Source organism: Rana temporaria, chromosome 7 (assembly GCF_905171775.1).
Source record: "Rana temporaria chromosome 7, aRanTem1.1, whole genome shotgun sequence".
NCBI classification, from domain to species: Eukaryota; Metazoa; Chordata; class Amphibia; order Anura; family Ranidae; genus Rana; species Rana temporaria.
This window is the reverse complement of record NC_053495.1, coordinates 62,171,435-62,195,560: the sequence shown is the minus strand read 5'-3', so window position 1 is coordinate 62,195,560 and position 24,126 is coordinate 62,171,435. Positions and strand designations below refer to the sequence as shown.

At 41.3% G+C, this 24,126-nt stretch overlaps 1 protein-coding gene across 4 annotated transcripts in view; it reads left to right on the top strand.

The window, feature by feature from the left end:
* Positions 1-24,126, top strand: part of SUN2 (Sad1 and UNC84 domain containing 2) — a 115,290-nt gene that overhangs the window by 73,945 nt on the left and 17,219 nt on the right. For all 4 annotated transcript variants that reach the window (XM_040359485.1, XM_040359486.1, XM_040359483.1 and 1 more), the window contains exons 10-17: positions 4,122-4,331; positions 5,733-5,810; positions 6,054-6,097; positions 8,870-9,035; positions 16,086-16,319; positions 20,545-20,629; positions 20,736-20,851; positions 21,266-21,433. In XM_040359485.1, the coding sequence (XP_040215419.1) occupies positions 4,122-4,331; positions 5,733-5,810; positions 6,054-6,097; positions 8,870-9,035; positions 16,086-16,319; positions 20,545-20,629; positions 20,736-20,851; positions 21,266-21,433 (1,101 nt within the window). The remainder of the gene's footprint in view (positions 1-4,121; positions 4,332-5,732; positions 5,811-6,053; positions 6,098-8,869; positions 9,036-16,085; positions 16,320-20,544; positions 20,630-20,735; positions 20,852-21,265; positions 21,434-24,126) is intronic.

Below are 24,126 nucleotides of genomic sequence, written 5' to 3'. Positions count from 1 at the left end.
CGATCTACAGCTAATAGACTCTTGGAGAGCTTTAAACATAGGTGCACGTGAATATACATTCTACTCTCACCCACATGACTCACACTCTCGCATTGGCCACATATTCTGTACCCCTATTATTCTAGCTAACACACATGATGCCGCAATACTGGTCGGACCACCAAATTGTCACTCTTAGTACAGAATTCATAGGCCTTACCAATACCCCTTACTCATGGAGATTAAATGAATCTTTACTTTCGGACCCTGTTCATCAACAAAAAAAAGCATCTGAAATTAAGGATTACTTCATATTAAACTCAAACCCTGATATCTCTCCCTCCACTCTGTGGATAGCACACAAAGCAGTAGTGAGGGGTCACCTTATTAAGCGAGCTGCACAATGTAATATAAGTAAATGGTAAAAGATTCACTCCCTTACAAAAGATCTCCAAAACTCATATAAAGACCATACGCGTTCACAAGACCCAGATACCCTTAAATTGATATCACAGAAACGCACAGAGCTGGACTCTCTTCTCACTTTTAGAGCAGAAAAAGCTCTTCGGTGGTCTAAGGCAAAATTTTTCTTATCTAGTAACTCTTATTCTACAATGTTCGCCAGGAAACTCAATCAAACAATTAAACCCACACACGTTTATAAACTTAAAGGGACACTAAAGGAATTTTTTTTTTTAGCTAAATAGCTTCCTTTACCTTGCTGCAGTCCTGGTTTCATGTCCTCATTGTTCGTTTTTGCTTTGATGTTGCTGTAAATCCTCTCTGTTCTGGACACTTCCTGGTTGCCTGTTTCCTGATAACCACAGTACTGGGAGATTTCTCACGGTGGTCACTAATCAAGGAGGTGTGATTACTGTGTGTAAAACGAAACTGGATTGGTGCTGAGGAGTTTTAGACAAAGTATCACTGCTCTCTATTGGCTGACTGCCCTCTAGTGGCTCTCTGTACATCAGAGAACCAGCAAACAACAGCAAAAACGAAACTACACTGCAGGCACATTATATGATTGTTTTTTTATCAGTTTTTAATCATTTTTAAAAGGAATCAGTTAACTATTATGTCTCTGTGCCCTGTAAACAGTCATTTCAGCTAAAAAATTTTTTTCCTTTAGTGACCCTTTAAAAATAGCTCAAACCAACTAATCACTCAACCACAAGAGATTTTTTCTATCTTTAAAAACTTTTATTCGAACCTCCCTTTCAGCGCCAAACTCTACAATCCCTCTCTCCTCCATTAATTGGTTGGATAATCTCCCCTTCCCCAAATTAACTAAAACTAATATAGAATCACTAAATGCACCCTGTACGGAGGAGGAATTACTTCAAATAATTAAATTACTCAAAAAGAACTCTGCCCCTGGCCCCGATGGTTTCTCCTCCTTATATTATAAACAATATCACCAATTCCTTATACCACACCTCTCCAAACTATTCAACAATATACTGAAAGGAGACCAATTCCCAGAGGAAATGTTACTTGCAAATATGTCCCTCATTCCAAAACCGAACAAAGACCACACACTGCCCCAGAATTATAGACCCATCTCAGTCATTAACAATGATCTTAACATTTTTAGTAGATTTTTAGCAAACAGACTATCCGCTATAATCCCCACTCTAATTTCCCCATATCAATCTGGTTTTATCCAAGGTAGACAAATCACGGATAACATTCGGTTAGTTACAAACATCATTCAGGATGCAAATATACACTCTCAACCACTCTTAATGTGAGTGTACTCACCATCGCATTGAAATCCGCACCGAAATCCTCTGGCGATGACGTGTCGCGCCGTCGCCGCGATTATGACGCGGCGACGTGCGCGACGCTGTCATATAAGGAATTCCACGCATGCGTCGAATCATTACGACGCATGCGGGGGATCCCTTCGGACGGATGGATCCGGTGAGTCTATACAGACCAGCGGATCCATCCGTTGGGATGGATTCCAGCAGATGGATTTGTTTGGCATGTCAGCAAATATTCGATCTGCTGGAATCCATCCCAGGGGAGAAATACCCGCGGAAACAGATCCGCTGGAGTGTACACACCATAGGATCTATCCGCTGAAACCCATTTGCTGGGATTTTTCAGCGGATGGATTCTATCGTGTGTACGGGGCCTAAGATTTCAAACTACAATGTCAAACTGACAGTTCAGAACTGTCTTCTGTTCTCCCCTATTATAGGCCTCCCCATACAGCACATGAGATTAATCCACACAATCTGTGTTGCGATCCACTGGCTGTTTGCTTTTCACTGGAAACCCCCCACAGTTCCATTAGATCAATTGAAAACGAAAATTAACAATATAAACCTTATGGAAAAAATCTATCACATTGTTCAAAATTCGATCCATATATATATATATATAATAAAAAATGGGACCCATGGTTTGAACATTCCGCTACTTTCTTTAATCCCATCTAAATCGCATAATTCCTTTTGCTGATCTGTTTATCCTAATAACACTTATGGTTTTATATCTACCTTTTGACCCTCATCTTAATTCTCTACTCTTTAGAACTATGTTTTATTAATGTTACATAAGATTTGTATAGTTTACTATTGTCTATTTTTTGACTCCTGGACATTTTCTTATGTGTACTCTTTTTTTTTTTTTTTGTATGCCATTTTGCTTTTTGTACCACCATTTTGTACCAAATAAAGTTTGTAAACAAAAAAAAAAAAAAAAGTAGGGGGAATGCATGCGCAACCCAGCTGCTAAACAATATCTTCAAAATAACTTGCGTGTTTGTGCCTGTGGAGGATGGAGCAGGGAGCACTGTGGATGGACAGTCAGAAAAGTACCTAGCCAATTAAATTTGCCGCAACCATGCAAAACTGAGAATCATAAGCCAGTATTGTGCAGGAGCCTACAACTATACAAATAAAGTGATTGTAAATGCTCTAATTTAAAAAAAAAAAAAAAAGTCTTGCACAGGCCAGCCCAATTTTCCTTTTTCTCAGGTCCTTCTGTTGGGGATCCTGGATCCTGTCCCATACTGCATGCCCCCATAGCATGCTGTTTGCTATGTGGGCACTCGTGCGAGCCCTATCCCAAGCCGGCTCTGTGTGTCCATTGACATCGGGGGTGAGCTGCAGAGAATGCATTAAGGTAACAAACCTTTAGCCTTTAGAACCACTTTAAAAGAAAAGTATGGCCGAAGCTTTTTTGTCCATATTTCTCTTTTGTTCTTCCTGGACCCAGAGTCAGCTGATGGCGGGTTTTGCCTGCTATTATTTGATGGGGCAGAGCCACGCCATGCTTTGTAAGGATCCTGACAATGTTGTCGGGATTCACTTGGCTGCCTGACTAACAGCTGGCTCTGCTTTTCAGCACATTCCAGCCAGAGCCAAAAGCGATTACTGACAGTTACCGGTCTCTGCTCAGAGGAGACCAAGAACTGAGCAATCAGCGGTCATGTGATCTTTCAGTTCTCCGTTTTATAGCTTGTGTGGGGCAGCTGCATCTTAAAACTGATGCTGCAGCATGGAGGAAAGTAGCAAGGTTGTTTGTTTGTGTTTTTTTTTTTACAAATTCCATCATTCTCCATTATCTTACTGATTTAATGCACCTTTCAGGTAATCTCTTGCCTTGTATATGTATAACGTCTGCTGTAGTCAGCTACAGTGTATTTTTTTTTTGTGAATCTTTTGAACTATTTTGCCACCCTTGTTTTTCATGCTCACTTATTCTCTCATGTGACACTTGAATGAGTTTATACTTTTTAGTTTCAGGTTGTCAGGCAGGTATATGTCCCCCCCCCCCTCATATCCCAGGGGCTGTCTGAATATGTATAGAAGGCCAGGTCCACCTCATCTTTGGCTATCCAGAGTGACAATAGAGATTAAAAAAGGCACTGGAATAGTTTGGGTCCCTACATTTGCAGGTGCACACATGTCACTATTTTAGAAAGTGTTTTATAACATACTTGGTCAACTACTGGCATATGCCCAGTAGATGACCCCATTTCTCATCGACTGGCAAAAAATATATATATATTTTTTTTTTTATGGTAAGTAATGGGTAATGATTGAATTCTTTTTTTATTTTTTCCATTTCCAACAACTATAATGTTTTAGACATTTTTCTTATAAACATATTCTTTTCTTTAAAAGGCTGAAGTAATGTCTCGCATGAAGTCTCTAGAAAAAAGGTTTCAGGGCCTAGAGGATGAACAAAAATTGTTAAGAACTATGGAATTGGCCTCCACCACAGACACTGGAATAAATCGAGAAGAGGTTATTCAGGTTTTCAAAGGTCTTTCCAGCTCCAGAGATTCAGCTTTAAGAGAAGAGATTCTGCAAGAAGGCACAGAGAAAACAAAGGTATGATGATTTTTTTTTTTTTTTTTTACCGATTTACACTACTGTGCAAAGGTTTTTATGCACATTTAATGCTGTAAATTAAGAATTCTTTCAGAATTAAAAGTATTAATAGTTTGTTTTTACTAATTAACAAAATGGAAAGTAAATGAACAGAAGAGAAATCAATATTTGATGTGACCCCCTTTTTTTTTTTTTTCAAAACGGCATAAATTCTAGGTACACTTACACACCGTTTTTGAAGGAACTCTGCAGCTAGGTTGTTCCAAACATATTGGAGAACTAACCACCGGGCCTCAAATTCTTCTGTCTCTTCATGTAATCCCAGACAGACTGGATGATTTTGAGATCAGGGCTCGGTGGGGACCAAGCCAGCAGTTCTAGGACCCCTTGTTCTTCTTTACACCGATATTTGTTAATGACGGCAGTTAGGGTTGTTTTTGTGAATAGTTGAGTCGCGTTGCCTTGTTTTAATGTCGGAGGTATGACAACTTCTGGCCACACTTCTCTGGACAGTAGATGGGTGTACCTAGGTCCCCAATGGTTTTCACTAGTTCTGTGCTAATGGCACTGCTAGACATCTTCCAACGTCAAAGGGAAGTAGAGGTAAGCATAATGTGTCTTTCATCTGCTGCATTCAATTTTCTTGGCCGACCACTGTGTCTACGGATCTAAATTTTGCCTGTTTATTTGTGCTTCTTCAAAAGAGCTTAAACAGCACATCTTGAAACCCCAGTCTGCGTTGAACGCTTCACCTGGGAGAGACTTGCTGATGCAGTATAGCTACCTTGTGTCTTTTTGCTTTAGACAGGCATGAGACTGCAGGCTTGGCTGTCTTAAATCAGGTTTGGTCTCCACCCAGAGACTGGCTACATCAATTGCCTTGCAGGTGGACAGACAGATGTCTCATAGCCAAAACCAGCAGCTGTCATGGAACAGGGGTGTTTACGCACTCCTGAAACTTTGTAGCAGAGTTTGGCTGTTCCTCACCCAATTTTAAGCCTCCTTCACAGTTGTTTGTTTCAGTTATTGACTGTGCTTCAACCCACATATGAAATTGATGATCATTAGCCCCTGTTTGGCATAATTGGTTCACCATACACCGAATTCTAATCCTACAAATTTCCTGACTTTGTACAAGTGTCCAAAGTGTGCTAGTGTAGAAATTGTTGCTGGGTTGAGGCCAAAGGGTAGTCACACCAAATATTGATTTGATTTAGATTTTTCTTCTGTTCTCTCACTTTGCATTTTGTGAAATTGATAAAAATAAACAAATTATATATTTTTGAAAGCATTCTTTACATTACTTCACATCTGCCTAAAACGTTTGCACAGTACTGTACATGCATAGAATGGTGACTAAATAATGCAATTTCACTGTACTTGTGGGTTTCATTGTTCTAGACTGCATTGATAGGACTAAGACAGGAGCAACAAGATCATCTGGAGGACATTCTTCAAAAAATGCTTCAAATGTCTAAGGTGAGAAAAATATGTGAGGTGAACACTGGAAAAAAAGAAAAGTTGTGTATTTTATGTTTTAGCATGATAATGTACTGATGAGGAAAAAAAACAGGGAGATGAGGTAAGACCATACTGAAATCTGCACAGTATGCAATACTTTCAGATCAGACTCAGTCTGAATCCATTTGAGATGGGCAGTTGTGGTGATATATACATTTGTATATATTTTCACTGAAAACAGATTGTCCTTTCTTTCCACAGGATGTCGAAGACCAGATTTTGCAGCTCAGGGCAGAGGTTAAAAGGTAAATTTAAGAAAGCTACACATATGTCATATGACAAACAATTGCAAAAACAGTTTCTTTTATAAAGTGCTTGATGCCCCAAAATGATTTAGAAGGTGCTGAAGTGCTTCACGTAAACATGCTGTTCCGTGTGCCATACTCCCTCTCGTATCCCCCACTCACCATAAAAATAGACATGCAGCTTTGCAGTCTGGGGCACGATTGTTACTGGTGTGAGAAAGATGGGACTCTGGACCTCCTTAATGGGATCTCCAAACAAATTTTGACAACAAAAGTCCGATGTGAGCTTTTGAACAGAAATTCCGACCGTGTGTTTGCTCCATCGGACTTTTGCTGTCGGAATTTCCGCCAACAAAAGATTGAGTGCTGGTTCTCAAATTTTCAGACGGAAAAAATTCCTATCGGAAAATCCGATCGTCTGTAGCAATTCCGACGTGCAAAATTCGGACGCATGCTCGGAAACAATTCGACACATGCTCGGAAGCATTAAACTTGCGTTTCTCGGCTTGTCATAGTGTTGTACGTCACTGCGTTCTTGACGGACGAAAATTCCAATAACTTTTGTGTGACCGTGTGTATGCAAGCCAAGCTTGAGCGGAATTCCGTCGGAAAAACCATCCAAGGTTTTTCTGACGGAAGATCCGATTGTGTGTTTATCTGCATGCAGATAAAAAGGAGCGTAGGACGAGAGTGGGGCTCCTATGGTTCGTAGCGACTCGTTGTGCGTTCCACGGTTTCCTAACCAACGATGAAGTGGCGTTCCACGGTTTCCTAACCAATGACGAAGTGGCGTCGTTGGTTAGGGAACCGGAAAAGCGTCAAAGCGTTTCGCCTTTCCTCCAGGGCATCCTTAAGGTAAAATTATAAGTCATGGCCTATGTGAAAGTAGACACAAATCCCTATAAATAAAATTAAAACCCAGGAAGTGGGGGGAACAGCAAGCTTCACCCTCTCTCACACCTCCTGGGCCATAGCAGAGCGCACAATGGGATTTGGCACTCTCGGCAGCCCTAGAGAAGCCAGAGTCAGAAGTGTTCGGAAGCATGTTTAAGGGGTTCTGTAGGTTTCTGTTATGATAATCTTCACCTGTGTATGTCCATACGAAGTGTGCAGTGGAATAATCGCCCCTCGCTACCATAACAGTGCGGTGAACTGAGGGCACCAGGCCTGCAGTCTGATAGTATGCCTTGTCCACAGGCTGACACCAGTCCTTGCCCACATACTGTGACCACAGCCTGTTCTTCCAGCTCCCTGTCTCTCTCAATTTCCCTTGCCAGAAAGAGGGAGCAACAGCCTTCTCTTCAATGTACAGGGAAATGGGTCAGCACTACACCTGGTTTCAGAGGCCTTTGCAATGTGCTCCTAGCCAGCTGGCTCTATGCACATTAACATATGGCAAAGCATTCATCTATATTCTAGAGATAAATGCTTTGCTAAATATTAATGTGAATTGAGCCATCTGACCTAATTCACAGATTGAAAGGATCCCTTTTCCTGCTGCTGTCAAGACCCCACCGACTGCCGCTGCAAGACCCTACTCACTGCCACTGCACCTGACAAGCAAGACCCCGCTTACCACCACTACACCTTATTGCTTTCTACATTGCTGCGCATTTCACTTACTGACAAACACACTGCATGCACATTTGCCACAATGTACTCTTCTGCACTCTGCAACATTGCAACTAAGTGCCTTCTGCATGCAATGATGTGCTTTTTTGCACTTGCCATTATTGAAACATGCACTTTTGCATTCACCGACACCACACATCCATGGATTTTTGCACTAGCTGACAATGCAGCTACATGCACATTTTTCCTTAAAGGTGCAGCATCAGTATGTACTTCTACACTTGTCTGACATCGCGCTAAGCATGACCTTTTGTACTTTCCAACACTGACCAGCACATTTGGAGTTGCCAATACCACACCAGCATGTATTTCTGCACTAGACAACACTGCTATGGTACACCTTTTTGGACTTCTAATGCAATGCACAATTTTGCAATTGATGACACCAGAATGACATGCTCTTTTGTATTCGCCAGTACCACAGTGATGCACTTTTATGCATTTTGGCACTTATTGGGGTGGATCTACTGAAGGCCCCTTTCACACTGGGGCGGTGGGTGCGTCGGCGGTAGAAATAGCAGCGCTTTACCATCAACTTTGCGCCACTATTCGGCCGCTACCGGGGCGATTTTTAACCCCCGCTAGCGGCGGTATAGCTGCGGTGCCCATTCATTTCAATGGGCAGGAGCGGTATACACACCGCTCCTTCACCGCTCCAAAGATGCTGCTAGCAGGACTTTTTAGTGTCCTGCCAGTGCACTGCTCCAGTGTGAAAGCCCTCGGGCTTTCACACTTAAGCGTGAGGAGCATCTTTCAGGGCGCTTTACAGGCGCTATTTTTAGCATTATAGCGCCTGCAAAGCACCTCAGTGTGAAAGGGGTCTTAGGCAAATAGACTGTGCACTCTGCAAATGCAGTTGCTCCAGAGCTTAGTAAATGAGGGGAAGTGCTACTGACTTCCATCATCCACTCATGTGCAAGCAAAAATGCTGTGTGTTTTTTTTTTTTTTTTCTTGTATGTGATTGGGTATGAGTGCACAGTCTGTTTGCCTTTAGTAAATCCACCTAATTGACACCGCAACAATGCACACTTTTGCACTTGACAGCACCAAAATGCATGTCAGTATTCACCTGTTAAAACAAGCACACGTTTACTAGTCTTGATATTAGGATGCAAGCTTAATTGTTCTTTTCTTTGCAGCCCACCTCAGGAAAGTTTAAGGGAACATTTCCTGCAAGACTTGGGAAAACTGGAGACAAAACTCCAACATCTCCAGCAAGAGTTGGAAGCTGTTAGAAAGAGCCAGGGTGATGTTTCTCAGCAAATGGCAGCCATTCCTGGCAAGATAAAAGGAGTCAGGGATGAGGTGATTTGGGCATTTTTCCTTTTGCATTTTTTTTTAAAGTTGTAATTCATGAGCACACCACCAACTGGATAAATCTATATATATAAAACTCAACGTGTGTGTGTGTGTGTGTGTGTGTGTGTATGTATGTATGTATGTATGTATGTTCCAGCATCACGTCCAAACGGCTAAAGATATTAACATGAAACTTGGCACACATGTTACTTATATGTCAGCAACAAACATAGGATAGGTGGTTTAACCCTTACCCACCCCCATTTGCCATGGTCTGGGTTTTTCTTTAAAGTCCCATTCAACTCTATGGGAAATACATGTTGCTTCATAACTTCCAAACGACTGTACATATTTCGATAACACTTGGTCACATGTTACTTATATGTCCACTTAAACTATAGGATAGTTAATTTATCCCTTAACTACCCCCATTTGTGAAGGTCTGGGTTTTTGTTTAAAGTCCCATGCAAATCAGTGGGAAATGTATGTTCCCACATAACTTCTGTACGCCTGGAGATATTTCAATAATACCTGGTACACATATTACTTATATGCCAAATAAAAATATATGACAGTTAAATTAACCCTTACCTACACCCTTATATAAAAGATGGGTATATTTATATTACTATGATTTTCCTCCCCAAAAGCTTAAGATAGGAAGACCGGGCAACGCCGGGTATTCAGCTAGTTAATATATATAATGTGTATGTATATATGTTTGTTTGTGTGTGTGTGTGTGTATATATGTATATGTATATATATATATATATATATATATATATATATATATATATATATATATATATATATATATATATATATATATATATAAAATATATTTTGTGTGTGTGTGTGTCCAAAAGTTTTGAGAATGACACAAATATTAACTTTCCCAAAGTCTGCTGCCTTTTTATGATTGCTATTTGCATATACTCCAGAATGTTATGAAGAATGATCAGATGAATTGCAATTAATTGCAAAGTCCCTCTTTGCCTTCAAAATGAACTTAATCCCATTAAAAAGCACCTCCACTGTGTTTGAAAAGAAGGCTTCAGGGCACACAAAGTACAGCAAGTGCAAGGATAGTCTCCTACAGTTGATTTAGCTGTGGGATCAGGGCACCACCGATGCAGAGCTTGTTCAGGAATGGCAGCAGGTGTAGGTACATATGCATGCATAGTGAAGTGAAGACTTTTGGAGGATGGTCTGGTGTCCAGAAGGGCAGCAAAGAAGACACTCTCTCTCCAGGAAAAACATTAAGGGCAGACTGATATTCTGCTAAAGGTACAGGGATTGGACTGCTGAGGACTGGGTTAAAGTCATTTTCTCTGATGAATCACCTTTTCAATTAGGGTATCCCTGAGTCGGTCACAGACCTGATTCAACTGTTAGTCTATTTAAATCTCTTCTGCCTGACCAAGAATCAGCATCTTTCACGTGTGACAGGATACACAATGCTCTTAGGCCTAAACCAACGTGTGACATTGTCTTTTGTATGAAGGACTTCCTGGTGAAGGAGGAGATGCTGCATGCAGCCAGAAATACGCCTAATATAATGAATGGCTGATGGCCACAGGGTGCAAATCTTCCCCGATATCTCCCCTGCGACCCTGGATAGTTGCTGCAACATGGAGGATATCACTTCTGCACTTCAGCTTGCATTCACTACCATTGGGGGTTTCCCCAAATTGGTCTTGCATAATGGGTCCACGTTTGTAGCTACTACAGTCTTTGGAGGCCAAGAAATCCTGGTGAAATTGGGTCTCATGGAGGCTGATGCGATACCTCGTTTGTAAACAAAAAAAAAAAAAAATTGCGCACGCTCGTGGATTGGCGACAAATTTTGATACCTAAAATCTCCATGGGCGACGCTTACATTTTTTATTTTCTTTTACAGGTTACCTGTTCAGAGTTAGAGGAGGTCTAGCGCTAGAATTATTTGCAGTGAAATCTCACATTTGTGCTACTGTTTACAAATGTGTGCGCAACTTAGGTATGCGTTCACTTCTGCGCTGTTTTGTTCTTTGTATATTAAAATATTTTTACACAGTCCCCCTTTTTCCTTCTTTTTTTTTTTATCACTTTTTTTTCCATAAAGAGGATGGCAGGTCCTCTTTATGGAAAGATCTGGGGTCCAAATCTCTCCTACCCTTTTAAAAGCAAAATATAAAAAAATAAAAACATTGATCTTATGCTTTAAAAAAAGATTTATTTTAGCCTTAGACCAGCAAATCATGATATTGCTCCAGTTCTCCTAGACCTAGTTAATACAGGTGGGGAGAGAGGATCTTGTTTCGTCTCACCGCTGTGACTCACCAGATCGTTTTCCCGTGCTTGCTGGTAAGAACGTTAAGCGCTAGAAACACCGGCGGGAGGGGGGGGAATGGATGACCCCTGAAGCCGCTTCTAATAGTGAGCCAGTGGCTAATCAGCTCCTCTGATCACTTTTATAAGGAACTGAATCGGCAGGTGAAAAAAAAAATATTTGCTTCAAAAAACGCAATGTGTATATATTCGTATTGCAGTCCTTAAGTGGTTTAGTGATTTGTAAATGATCACCTTGTAAAACAACTCATTCAGCTTAACCACTTAAGACCCGGACCATTATGCAGGTAAAGGACCTGGCCAGTTTTTGCGATTCGGCTTTGCGTCGTTTTAACTGACAATTGCGCGGTCGTGCGATGTGGCTCCCAAACAAAATTGGCTTTCTTTTTTTCCACAATAGAGCTTTCTTTTGGTGGTATTTGATCACCTCTGCGGTTTTAATTTTTTGCGCTATTAACAAAAATAGAGCGACATTTTCGAAAAAAAAACAATATTTTTTACTTTTTCCTATAATAAATATACTCAAAAAAGATAAAAAAAAACATTATTTTTTTCTCAGCTTAGGCCGATACATATTCTTCTACCTATTTTTGGTAAAAAAAAATCGCAGTAAGCGTTTATCGATTGGTTTGCGCACATTTTTTTAGCGTTTACAAAATAGAGGATAGTTTTTGGCATTTTTATTAATACCTTTTTTTTTTTTACTACTAATGGTGGCGATCAGCGTGTTTTTTTTTTTTTTTTTTTTTTTTTTTTTTTGTGACTGCGACATTATGGCGGACACATCAGACAATTTTGACACATTTTTGGGACCATTGTCATTTTCACAGCAAAAAGAGCTATAAAAATGCACTGATAACTGAAAATGACAATTGCAGTTTAAGAGTTAACCCCTTCGGCGCCCCCTAGTGGTTATGTGTGACCTCATGTGTGTTTCTAACTGTAGGGGCGCGGGGCTGGACGTGTGACATCAGTGATCGTCGTTCCCTATATCAGGGAACAAACGATCACGGACACTGCCACAGTGAAGAATGGGGAAGGTGTGTTTACACACACCTCTTCCTGTTCTTTAGCTCCTGTGACCGATCGCGGGACACCGTCGGCGATCGGGTCCCTGCGGGCGCGGTTACGGAGCTTCGGACCGGGTCGCGTGCGCGCGCCACCCACGGCTGGGCTCTTAAAGGCTACGTGCCTGTGCCCAGCCGTGCCATTCTGCCGACGTATATCGGCGGTAGGCGGTCCTTAAGTGGTACAGGTACGTTGCCCTTTAAGTGCCCAGCCGTGGGTTGCGCGCGCGCCGCGGCGTGCTCGCAACCAGGTCCGAAGTTCCGTGACCATGCCCGCGGGACCCGATCGCCGCCGGTGTCCTGCAATCGGGTCACAGGAGCTGAAGAACGGGGAGAGGTGAGTGTAAACACACCTTCCCCGTTCTTCTCTGTGGCTTGTCACTGATCGTCTGTTCCCTGTCGACAATCAGTGACGTCACACATCCAGCCACGCCCCCCTACAGTAAGAATCCCTCCCTTAGGGCACACTTAACCCCTTGGCGCCCCCTGGTGGTTAACCCCTTCACTGCAATTGTCATTTTCACAGTAATCGGTGCATTTTTATAGCACTTTTCACTGTGAAAATGACAATGGTCCCAAAAATGTGTCAAAAGTGTCTGAGGTGTCCGCCATAATGTCGCAGTCACAAAAAAAATCAAAGCCTTGTCTCTCAGGGCACTGAAACTCTTAATTGGTTTTTGGCAGCAGTGGGAGCCATTGGAGGATCCGAGATGTTCTGTGCAAAACCATTGCACAGAGCAGGTAAGTATATAATGGCCCGGATTCACATACATCGGCGCATATATATGCCGCCATAGTGTATCTTCTCTACGCTACGCAGACGCAGCGCAGAGAGGCAAGCACTGGATTCACAAAGCACTTGCCACAAAATCTGCGCTGGGTTTCTTAGGCGTAAGTCGTCGTAAGTGAGCCATGCAAATGAGGCGTGACCCCATGCAAATGATGGGCCGAGCGCCATAAAGATACGAATAACGAACGGCGCATGCGCCGTCCCGTGCGCATCCAGTGTGCATGCTCAGAATCACGTCGGAACTACTCTCTAAGATACGACGGATCACTGCCTACGATGTGAACGTAACCTACGCCTAGTCATATTCATGTACAACGTAAACGACAAAAGATACGACGGCTTGTGTTCCCTGGTCCATACCCTTGCATGGGTTGCGGCTCATATATGGGGAATAACTTTACGCCGGACGTACGACTTGCGCAAACCGGGTATATTGTGCGCCGGGCGCAAGTACGTTCGTGAATCGGCGTATCTCCCTCATTTGCATATGTGCATAGAAAATCAATGGGAGCGGCAAATGCGCCCAGCGTAAATATGCGCCCACGATACGACGGCGTAGGCAAGTTACATGGGTCGTAGGAAGCCTATTTTCAGGCGTATCTTAGTATGTGGGACGGCGCACATTTGTACTTACGTTGGCGTATCGTGAGATATGTCGGCGCAAGTGCTTTGTGAATCTGGGCCTACATGTTTGTTATTTTAATAAAAAAAAAACAAGACTTTAATATCCCTTTAACCACTTGACCACTGGGCACTTAAACCCCCTTTTGGTGGTATTTGATCACCTCTGGGTTTTTTATTTTTTTGCACTATAAAAGAAAAAAGACTAAAAATTCTGTAAAAATAAATAAATTTTTCTTGTTTCTGTCATATTAGCAGGTTATTTCTCACACACAGCATATGCATACCACAAATTACATCCCAAAACACATTCTGCTATTCCTCCCGAGTATGGCGATACCACATGTGAGACTTTTACACAGCGTGGCCACATACAGAGGCCCAACATGCAGGGAGCACCATCAGGCGTTCTGGAGCACCCAGGCCAATTCTGACATTTCTCTCCTACATGTAAAAATCATCTATTTGCTAGAAAATTACATAGAATCCCCAAACATTATATATGCTTCTTTAGCAAAGACCCTAGAGAATACAATGGCAGTCATTCCAATTTTTATCTTGCACGGTATTTGCACAGCAATTTTTCCAACGTATTTAAAAAAAAAAAAGTTTGTGCTTAAAAAAAACACACAACAGTAAAGTTAGCCCAATGTTTTTGCATAATATGAAAGATGAAGATACGCCGAGTAAATAGATACCTAACATGTCACCCTTCAAAATTGCACACGCTCGTGGAATGGCGCCAAACTTTGCTACTTAAAAATCCCCATAGGCGACGCTTTAAATATTTTTACTGGTTACATGTTTTGAGTTACGGAGGAGGTCTAGGACCAAAATTATTGCTCTCGCTCTAACGTTCGCAGCGATACCTCACATGTGTAGCTTAAACACCGTTTTTATATGTGGGCGGGACTTGCGTGTGCGTTCGCTTCTGCATGCGAGCACACGGGGACAGGGGCACTTTAAAAAAAAAAACATTTTATTGTTCATTTTACTTTATTTATTTTAGTTTGACACTTTTTTTCCCAAAAAATACTTTTTTTTGATCACTTTTATTCCTATTATAAGGAATGTTAACATCCCTTGTAATAGGAATATATAGCATGACAGGTCCTCTTTACAGTGAGATGTGGGGTCAATAAGACCCCACATCTGACCTCTAGGCTGGAAAGCCTAAAAAAAAAAAAAAAAAAAAGATCCTGGCTTCGATCGTAGCAGTGAGTCGGTAGAAGCACCGGAGGGTGGGGGGGTGACATATTGCGGAGAGTATTGCAGAGTATTGGCAGGGGGTATTGCAGGGCATTGTGTATTGCAGAGTATTGCACACTGTATTGCAGAGTATTGGGCAGGGATGGATGGCTGGATCTGTGACTGCAATTATCACAGATCCAGCCCACAGCACTGCTGCTGCCTCTGCTCTCTCCCCTCTCCTCTCACACTGTACCGATCAGGGGGCGCGCGGGAGCAAGATTCTGGGAGGACGTCCATATTATTGTAACCTGTTTTTAGTTTTCTCCATGTATTCCTGGAAAAAAACAACCACTACTTTAAAATTGCGAAGATTAAAGCCACCACTTAAAAGGGTAACTCCACTTTTTGGATGAAAAAAAAATAGCAAATAAAAAATAATAATATATTGTATACAATTGCAACACAGGCCATATTGTAATTGAATGTTATTAAAACCGTTTTCAATCTGCAGCCGCTGTAATTTTCTGTTAATACAATGCAATATGGCTACCTGGTGTTGTTCTGATCACAGAATGTGTACTGAACACACCCCAGAAACCGAATGTCCTGCTTGTGTGATTTGGCTCACCAATTTTCCCAGAAGTCTGTCTAAGATACAAGTCAGACTTCAACAACAATTACATTTTTGGTGAGATACTCCCTTTAGGAACATGTCTAAAGGGATGCAGTCCCAGCAGATTTCCTCATTCGTGCTGTGTAGGTGCACAGCTAAAAGATAATTCTGAAACCACCCCCATTAGACCCACTCAGTCCAGAGGCACAGAGGAACAAACCGTGATTTCTTCAGAATAACAAAAGGTAGGAATCTGCAACAAATGTTATAATCCTAGCAGTGTACATAGATCACCCAGAGTGGAATGTTTTTTTTTCTCAACAAAAGTGGAGTTGCGCTTGAAGTATTGCCTTCACATGATTAACGTATGATCGGTTGATCATTTATCATTGTGTGTATGCCTATTATTATTTAGCTAATAATGTGTCTACATATGTGTTCATTAGGTGCAAACTCTATTCCCAACCTGGCTGTTGAGTAACTTGAAGTCAGAGCAAATGGTTTCCAGTTCACTCTCGAATACCTTCCTCCGCCGGGATGAGCTACAGAAACCATTATTGGATTTGGAAAAAAAAATCCTTGCTGCTGTGGCTGCAGACAGTAAACTTCAGGGATCTCGGGCTCATATAACCATAGACAAGGAGCTACAGGCAAGCGGACTGTCCGGAGTATCGCGAGAGGTAGGCAAGATCTCACCGTACCACCTTTTGACAGTTCTTTTTCTTAGTGTTAGACCAAAGTTGTACTGCCTTTTAAGAACAAACTTTTATGTGGCCATACATGGGTAGCTCTTGTATCCAAACCAGGCTACTGAAATTTGCACTTCATCTGTATCTGTAACTTCGCAAATTGTTTTCTTGTAAGGAAGAAGTAGTCAGTGCCAAGCTTTTTACATATGGTTCAGGTTTTAAAGTGATTGTTATTTTAAATACCTTGCGAGCACGCTTCCGAGACCAGCATTTGGCATACATAGACATGCCCCCCCCGGTGCCCGCGTCATTGGATTTTATTGACAGCAGCTGGAACCAATGGCTGCGCTGCTATCAATCTGTCCAATCCAGAGCCGGGACCCAGTGCAGAGAGGGACAGCGCGTCTCCGCCGAGGGACAGGGAAGCTGGTCAGAGTTGATGGGACGAAGGATGGAGCCAAATACAGGGTATTTTTAGAAGAAAACCCGTTAGTCTGCAAAAGTGAATATATACATCTGGGCCCTAGGCTTCCGGGTTTTTGCTATTCAGCAGTGGAATGCATGCCGACCCTTGAGTGAAAGCTGGGCGGCGGCGGTTTCTAGCAAAATCTATGCAGGCAATCCTTAGTGCTGGGTGACGGGCACTTCTAAATGTAAGCAGCCATTTACTGTTTTAACCTTTTTTAATAAACGGTATGGTTCCCCTGTTTTCTTGCATTGATGCAGTGCTATGGTGGAGAGGAGGATAGATGTGAAAAACTCCTGAGAGATAAAAGAGAACTACACAGGCGCTATTTGACTATTTTTCTTGATTTTTTTATTTATTTTTTTCCCCATTGATAATGTGTTTTTTTGATCATATTTTCAGCTCAAGCACATTGCACTTTATTATTTCTGTATCACAGATGTATAGTGGGGAAAATAATTATTTGATCCCCTGCAGATTTTGTAAGTTTTTCCCACTTGCAAAGAAATGAAGGGTCTATAATTTTTATCATAGGTGTATTTTTTAAATGATAAAGAGAGAATATCAACCAAAAATCCAGAAAAAATACATGATTACAAATGTTATAAATTGAGTTGCAGTTCAGTGAGTAAGTATTTGATCCTCTAGCAAAACATGACTTCGTACTTGGTGGAGAAACCCTTGTTGGCCAGCACAGAGGTAGTTGGTTACCAGGTTTGCTCACATCTCAGGAGGGATTTTGGTCCACTATTCTTTTTTAACAGAGCTTCTCTAAACCCTAAGGCCCCATACACACGAGAGGATTTATCCGCGAATACGGTCCAGCGGACCGTTTCCGCGGATAAATCCTCTCGAGGATTTGTGCGGATTTCCATGCCATGGAGTGTACTCACCATCGCATTGAAATCCGCGCCGAAATCCTCTGGCGATGACGTGTCGCTCCGTCGCCGCGATTATGACGTGGCGACGTGCGCGACGCTGTCATATAAGGAATTCCACGCATGCGTCGAATCATTATGACGCATGCGGGGGATCCCTTCGGACGGATGGATCCGGTGAGTCTATACAGACCAGCGGATCCATCCGTTGGGATGGATTCCAGCGGATAGATTTGTTTAGCATGTCAGCAAATATTTATCTGCTGGAATCCATCCCAGGGGATAAATATCCGCGGAAAAAGATCCGCTGGAGTGTACACACCATAGGATGTATCCGCTGAAACCCATTCGCTGGGATTTTTCAGCGGATGGATTCTATCGTGTGTATGGGGCCTTAAGGTTTCTTGGCAACGTGAAGTTTCAGCACCCTCCATACATTTTCTATAGGATTAAGGTCTGGAGACTGGCTGCGACAGTCAATGACTTTAACATTATACAAATTTACTTTTATTTTACTCACTGAACTGAAACTCCATTCATAACATTTGTATCATGTATTTTTTCTGGATTTTTGGTTGATATTCTGTCTCTATCATTTAAAAAATTATAGACCCTTCATTTTTTTGCAAGTGGGCAAACTTACAAATCTACAGGGGATCACATAATAATTTTCACCAATGTATGTACCTTTTGCACTTTATTTTTATGAGTTATTAGTTTACCACATTATTGGTGCCCCCCTCGCATATATATATTCACTATTCACAGTATAGGAACTCCTACACTGTTGGGAAGCAGCTTTTAATTTGCAAATTATCATACGTGTCATTTTTTTTCAAGTGTATTGGTGCGAGATACCCCTAATTTATAGATTCTGCAAAAGACTTAAGACTGGGGCGGAGGTTCACCTTCCAGCATGACAATGAGCCTAAACATACAGCCAGAGCTACAATTGAATGTGTTAGAATTGCCCAGTCAAAAGCCAGACCTAAATCTAATTGATAATCTGTGGCAAGAGTTAAAGTGCTGTTCAGATGCTCTCCATCCAATCTGACAGAGCTTGAGCTATTTTGCAAAGAAGAATGGGCAAAAAAGTAATTCTCTAGATGTGCAAAGCTGGTAGAAACATCCCCAAAAAGACTTGCAGCTGTAATTGCAGAGAAAGATGGTTCTACAAAGTATTGACTTGGGTGCTGAATACAAATGCACCCCACACTTTTCAGATATGCAACATGACAAATTGTGGAAAATGTCAGGGGTGTGAATACTTTTTCCACTTTGTAGGCTAAATAATTTCCAGGTAGACAAGAGTTTGCCGTGTTCAGCCACAATTCTTTGCACATCAGGTCACCTGGTGCCTAGAAACAAAGGTCTGCTGATTTGTTGTAGTTTAATGATGATTAAAAAAGGATGATGTTCTAAAAACTTTAGGTAGGATTTACACTGATGTGTTGTGTTTCCACAAGCAAACACATTTATTGTGTCAAGGCAGCCCATTTACGTTGAATGTATAAACAAAAAGAGAAAATGCGCCAACCTAAGTGCAGTAAGTGGGTATTTAATTCAAGTAATTTTTACACAATAAGAATGGCTACTCACAAAACCAGTGATAACACAGGCATGTAATGGAAGAAACGGCTGGTCCGGTGTCACAACGTGTCATCAACAGTTACAACAGGCTGGTCTCATATCCTGGTCCCCTGGGCGATGGAAATGAAGGTCCAAGGTGTTCAGGAGCCTTTGGGGGACCCCAGAGAGTACAGGAGCCGTGGATGCTGTATCGGAAGCGGCGTGCGTTCCAGCGTGGAACGCAACGTATCGCCGTACAACCGGAAGTGACGTAGGGACTTCGGACAGCCAATGGGATGACGCATTTCTCAGCCTCCGCTGGTTCATCAGATCTGATGAACCAGATCTGAGAAAATGCGTCATCCCATTGGCTGTCCGAAGTCCCTACGTCACTTCCGGTTGTACGGCGATACGTTGCGTTCCACGCTGGAACGCACGCCGCTTCTGATACAGCATCCACGGCTCCTGTACTCTCTGGGGTCCCCCAAAGGCTCCTGAACACCTTGGACCTTCATTTCCATCGCCCAGGGGACCAGGATATGAGACCAGCCTGTTGTAACTGTTGATGACACGTTGTGACACCGGACCAGCCGTTTCTTCCATTACATGCCTGTGTTATCACTGGTTTTGTGAGTAGCCATTCTTATTGTGTAAAAATTACTTGAATTAAATACCCACTTACTGCACTTAGGTTGGCGCATTTTCTCTTTTTGTTTATACATATCTTTCAGAGTCTGCTTCTGCTTCAGGATTTTGCTGCCACTAAAGTGCTTATTGGACTTATATTGGACTATTGATTCATTCATTTTTAGTTATTGAGATGGACCTTATGACATATGTACTTTTCAATTATTGACTGTGCACTCCTGGTTATGCGCCATCTACCTATATGTATTATACTCATTTACGTTGAATGACCTGTCAGTACACTTCAATAGAAATGTAACGCACGTACACCTTGAGTGAATAGCAGAGCAACGTACCACAGTCCAATTTATTTGTTATGATAACACTCAACGCAGTCCAGCCTGAAGGTAAGAGGGAGGCTTACAATATTTGTTAATTTCCAGACCACACTAAAGAAATCAAATACTGTGATGGGTTAAAACTAAGTTAGAAGTCCACAATGCTGATATATACAATAGATTCCTGTTCCCTCCTGCAGGAGATGCAGATCAGACACGATCAGCATCAGAGAATTAATACAGCTTGTTCAATTTACTTCAGTCTCCTTTCCTTGATTAAATGTACAACACTTTTTATGTACCCCTTCCATAACGTGTAGCATTTGTATTGTTTTTAGGAGGTGTATGAAATTGTAAATCGTGCCCTCCAGAGATATAGTGAAGACCGAATTGGTTTGGTGGATTATGCCCTGGAATCTTCAGGTTTGTCTTCATTTGCCCAACATAAAGATGAGCCCACAAAAACTGAAATGTGTGTGTGCGTTATTGATTTTTTTTTTTTCCTTTCATCTTATATATTTTCTTGTAGGAGCCAGTGTTCTAAACACTAGGTGCTCTGAGACCTATGAAACCAAAACTGCCCTTCTCAGTCTGTTTGGGGTTCCACTATGGTATCAGTCACAGTCCCCACGAGTCATACTTCAGGTAAAAGCGTAGCGCTATAACACACGTAATAATTATTCATCTTAAATCCATCAAAATATATGCATTATTAAAGACACATAAACTAGTTGCATCCAAAGATTTACTTTACCTGTGTTGCTCAAATTGTGCATCAAACGCTCCAGGAGTCCTGTTCTGGTCTTTTGATCTCACAGAAATAGAAATCATTTCTCACAAATTGAATGTGACTACTGTGAGCAGTCAGAAAGAACACTGAATAAACAGCCATGTGCAAATGGGTTGTTTGATTCAAGACAAACCACATAAATAATACGTTTACATTGTTTAGCATTTTACATTTGTATGGTGTTCTTCCTTAAATATTACCTTTTTAGTATAAACATTTACTGACGTTGTGTCTCTGTCTCTAACTTTGTTCTGTTTCAATGTTTCCAGCCAGATTCAAACCCAGGTAACTGCTGGGCTTTTAGAGGATCTCAAGGGTATGCTGTAGTTCGTCTTTCTAGTCGCATCCGACCAACGGCTGTCACATTAGATCACATCCCTCGTTCCTTGTCTCCAAAGTCCACAATTTCAAGTGCGCCAAAGGATTTCGTTGTATATGTAAGTCTGAAAAAAAGGGTAATACTGCGCTGACAATTAAATTCAAATTAACACTAATGCTGCAACTTAAAATGTGAGATACACACAAAATAAACATAAATGGAAAAAACAAGCTGCGCAAAAAACATGAGTATCGGCCACCAAGTGGACAATCATATAAATGCAAGATATCTGAAAAGAATGTGAACCCAATCGAAAAACAAAAAATGTTTTGATTATATAAATAGTTGAATGGAAATTAATCCTCCAACATGAATCAAGTCTCTGTGACCAAATATTACAAAAAAATGAATAATAAAAAGAAGATGATTAGAAGAGTGAACGTCTCTCTCAAGATGTGGTGCTGCTCTAGATGAAACAAATGGCATCCGAAACACCCCAGAATGGTGACCAGATAGTAAAGAGGATCCTCCACCAACAAAGATTAGCAGCTTCTTACCAGATGTGAATATCCCAATTAGAGATCTTCTGTGTGTCTGTGGCTATGAACCCAGCCTATAGGTTAATCTGGCAAGGATATCTTCACCCCAAGTTTCTGGAATCCTCTACCGTTCAGGAAGATGATGAACATGCCCGAATAGTGGGAAAGAAAAAAAAGGCGCACATAGTGTAATTCAGTAAAAAAAATGTTTTAAAAGGTATGAAATAAAAACACTCACATTTGAGTAGATCTAAAATCGCGTATAAAAGTTCTGGAGCCGGCCGGCTAACACAGCCCATTCGCTCCGGGACTAAGTGGAACGCAGTGGCGTCAGCACGCCGCTAAACCCTACGTCTTCTAAGACTTCGTCCTGGGGTATATGTAAGTCTACCATTGAGTGACTAACCAGACAACTCAAAGTGTACTGAATTCCAGTAATCGAAAGATTTTTAAATGTGCACCAACTACTTGTGACAGGAGCAGGCTAATCTAAGTAGCATTTTGTCCAAATCTCTTTTTGGCGTGTTTTACCTTTAAGGATAGGTGAGCTTTCTAACAAAGTGCATTTATCCTTTTTGGTTATCCCAAAGTACTCATGAGTATTCAAGTGAAAAGCAGCAGCACTCTATTTATAGTCACCGTTTTCCAACACCAGAGATCTCGCCAACAGAAAGAAACTCACCAGATTTATTTGACTAGTTAACTAAAGCTGGCCAAAAAACGTCTGTTTCTGAGGAATTCATCCAATGACAAAATGTGTTGTGCAAAGATACAAACAGTGACAAAATACGAATATATACATTGCGTTTTTGGAAGCCGTCAGCCACAACCCCGGTATTTTTTTTATTTTTTTTCACCTGGTGATTCCTTTTCTTATAGAAGCGATCCAATGAGCTGATTAGCCACTGGCTCATTATTAGAAGCGGCTGGAAGGGTCGCCCATCCCCCCCCTCCCGCCAGGGTTTCTGGGGCTTACCGTTCTTACCAGCAAGCACGGGTAACAATCCGGTGATTCGCACGGCTGGTCACCGAGGTGAGACGAGACCAGATTGTCTCTCCCCATATGTATGATCTAGAACTAGGAGAACTGGAGCGATTGTCATGATTTGCCGGTCTAAGGCAAAAATAAACAATTTTTTTTTTTTTTGTTTAAGCACAAGATCAATAGTTTTTGTTTTTTAATATTTTGCTTTCAAAAAGGTAGAGGCAAAATTTGGACCCCAAATCTTTCCATAAAAAGAGCTGTCATCCCTTATGTCTATTGGGATGTTTACATTCCTTCTAATGGGAGTAAAAGTGTAAATAAAATTAAATCTAAAAAAAAAAAACATTTTTTAAAGCGCCCCATCCCTCCATTCTCACGCTCAGAAGTGAACGCATACAGTAAACAGTGTTCGCAGCACAAATGTGAGGTAGCGCTGCAAATATTATAGCAAGATCAATAATTCTAGCGCTAGACCTCCTCTGTAACTCTGAACAGGTAATCTGTAAAAAAATCATTTTCTTAAGTATCGGAATTTGTCGCCATTCCACAAGCGTGCGCAATTTTTATTTTATTTTTGTTTACAAACTTTTATTGTAAAGGTTTAAAAGAACAGTGCATGAGAATAGACAAATGCCAAGTTAAGGGATACCTTTGCCCTGAACTTCCCACGCCTCCTTCAGATAGTGGGATCTCTACTCCAGAAATGGAACACTGGCTGGTTCTCTTGGTCACTACAACATCCCTAAAATTTATAATTTTTTTCCAAATTTCTCCATCTACTTCTGACCCTGCCTATATATATATATATATATATATATATATATATATATATATATATATATATATATATATATATATATATAAAAACACACACACACAGTGGGGATTGAAAGTTTGGGCACTCCAGGTAAAAATTTGTATTAATGTGCAGAACAAAGCCAAGGAAAGATGGAAAAATCTCCAAAAGGCATCAAATGACAGATTAGACTTTCTTATAATATGTAAAAAAAAGTTGGATTTTATTTCCATCATTTACACTTTCAAAATGACAGAAAACAAAAAATGGCGTCTGCAAAAGTTTGGGCACCCTGCAGAGTTAATATCTTGTACTGCCCCCTTTGGCAAGTATCACTGCTTGTAAACGCTTTTTGTAGCCAGCCAAGAGTCTTTCAATTCTTGTTTGAGGTATCTTTGCCCATTCTTCCTTACAAAAGTCTTCCAGTTCTTTGAGATTTCTGGGCTGTCTGTCACACACTGCTCTTTTTAAGGTCTATCCATAGATTTTCA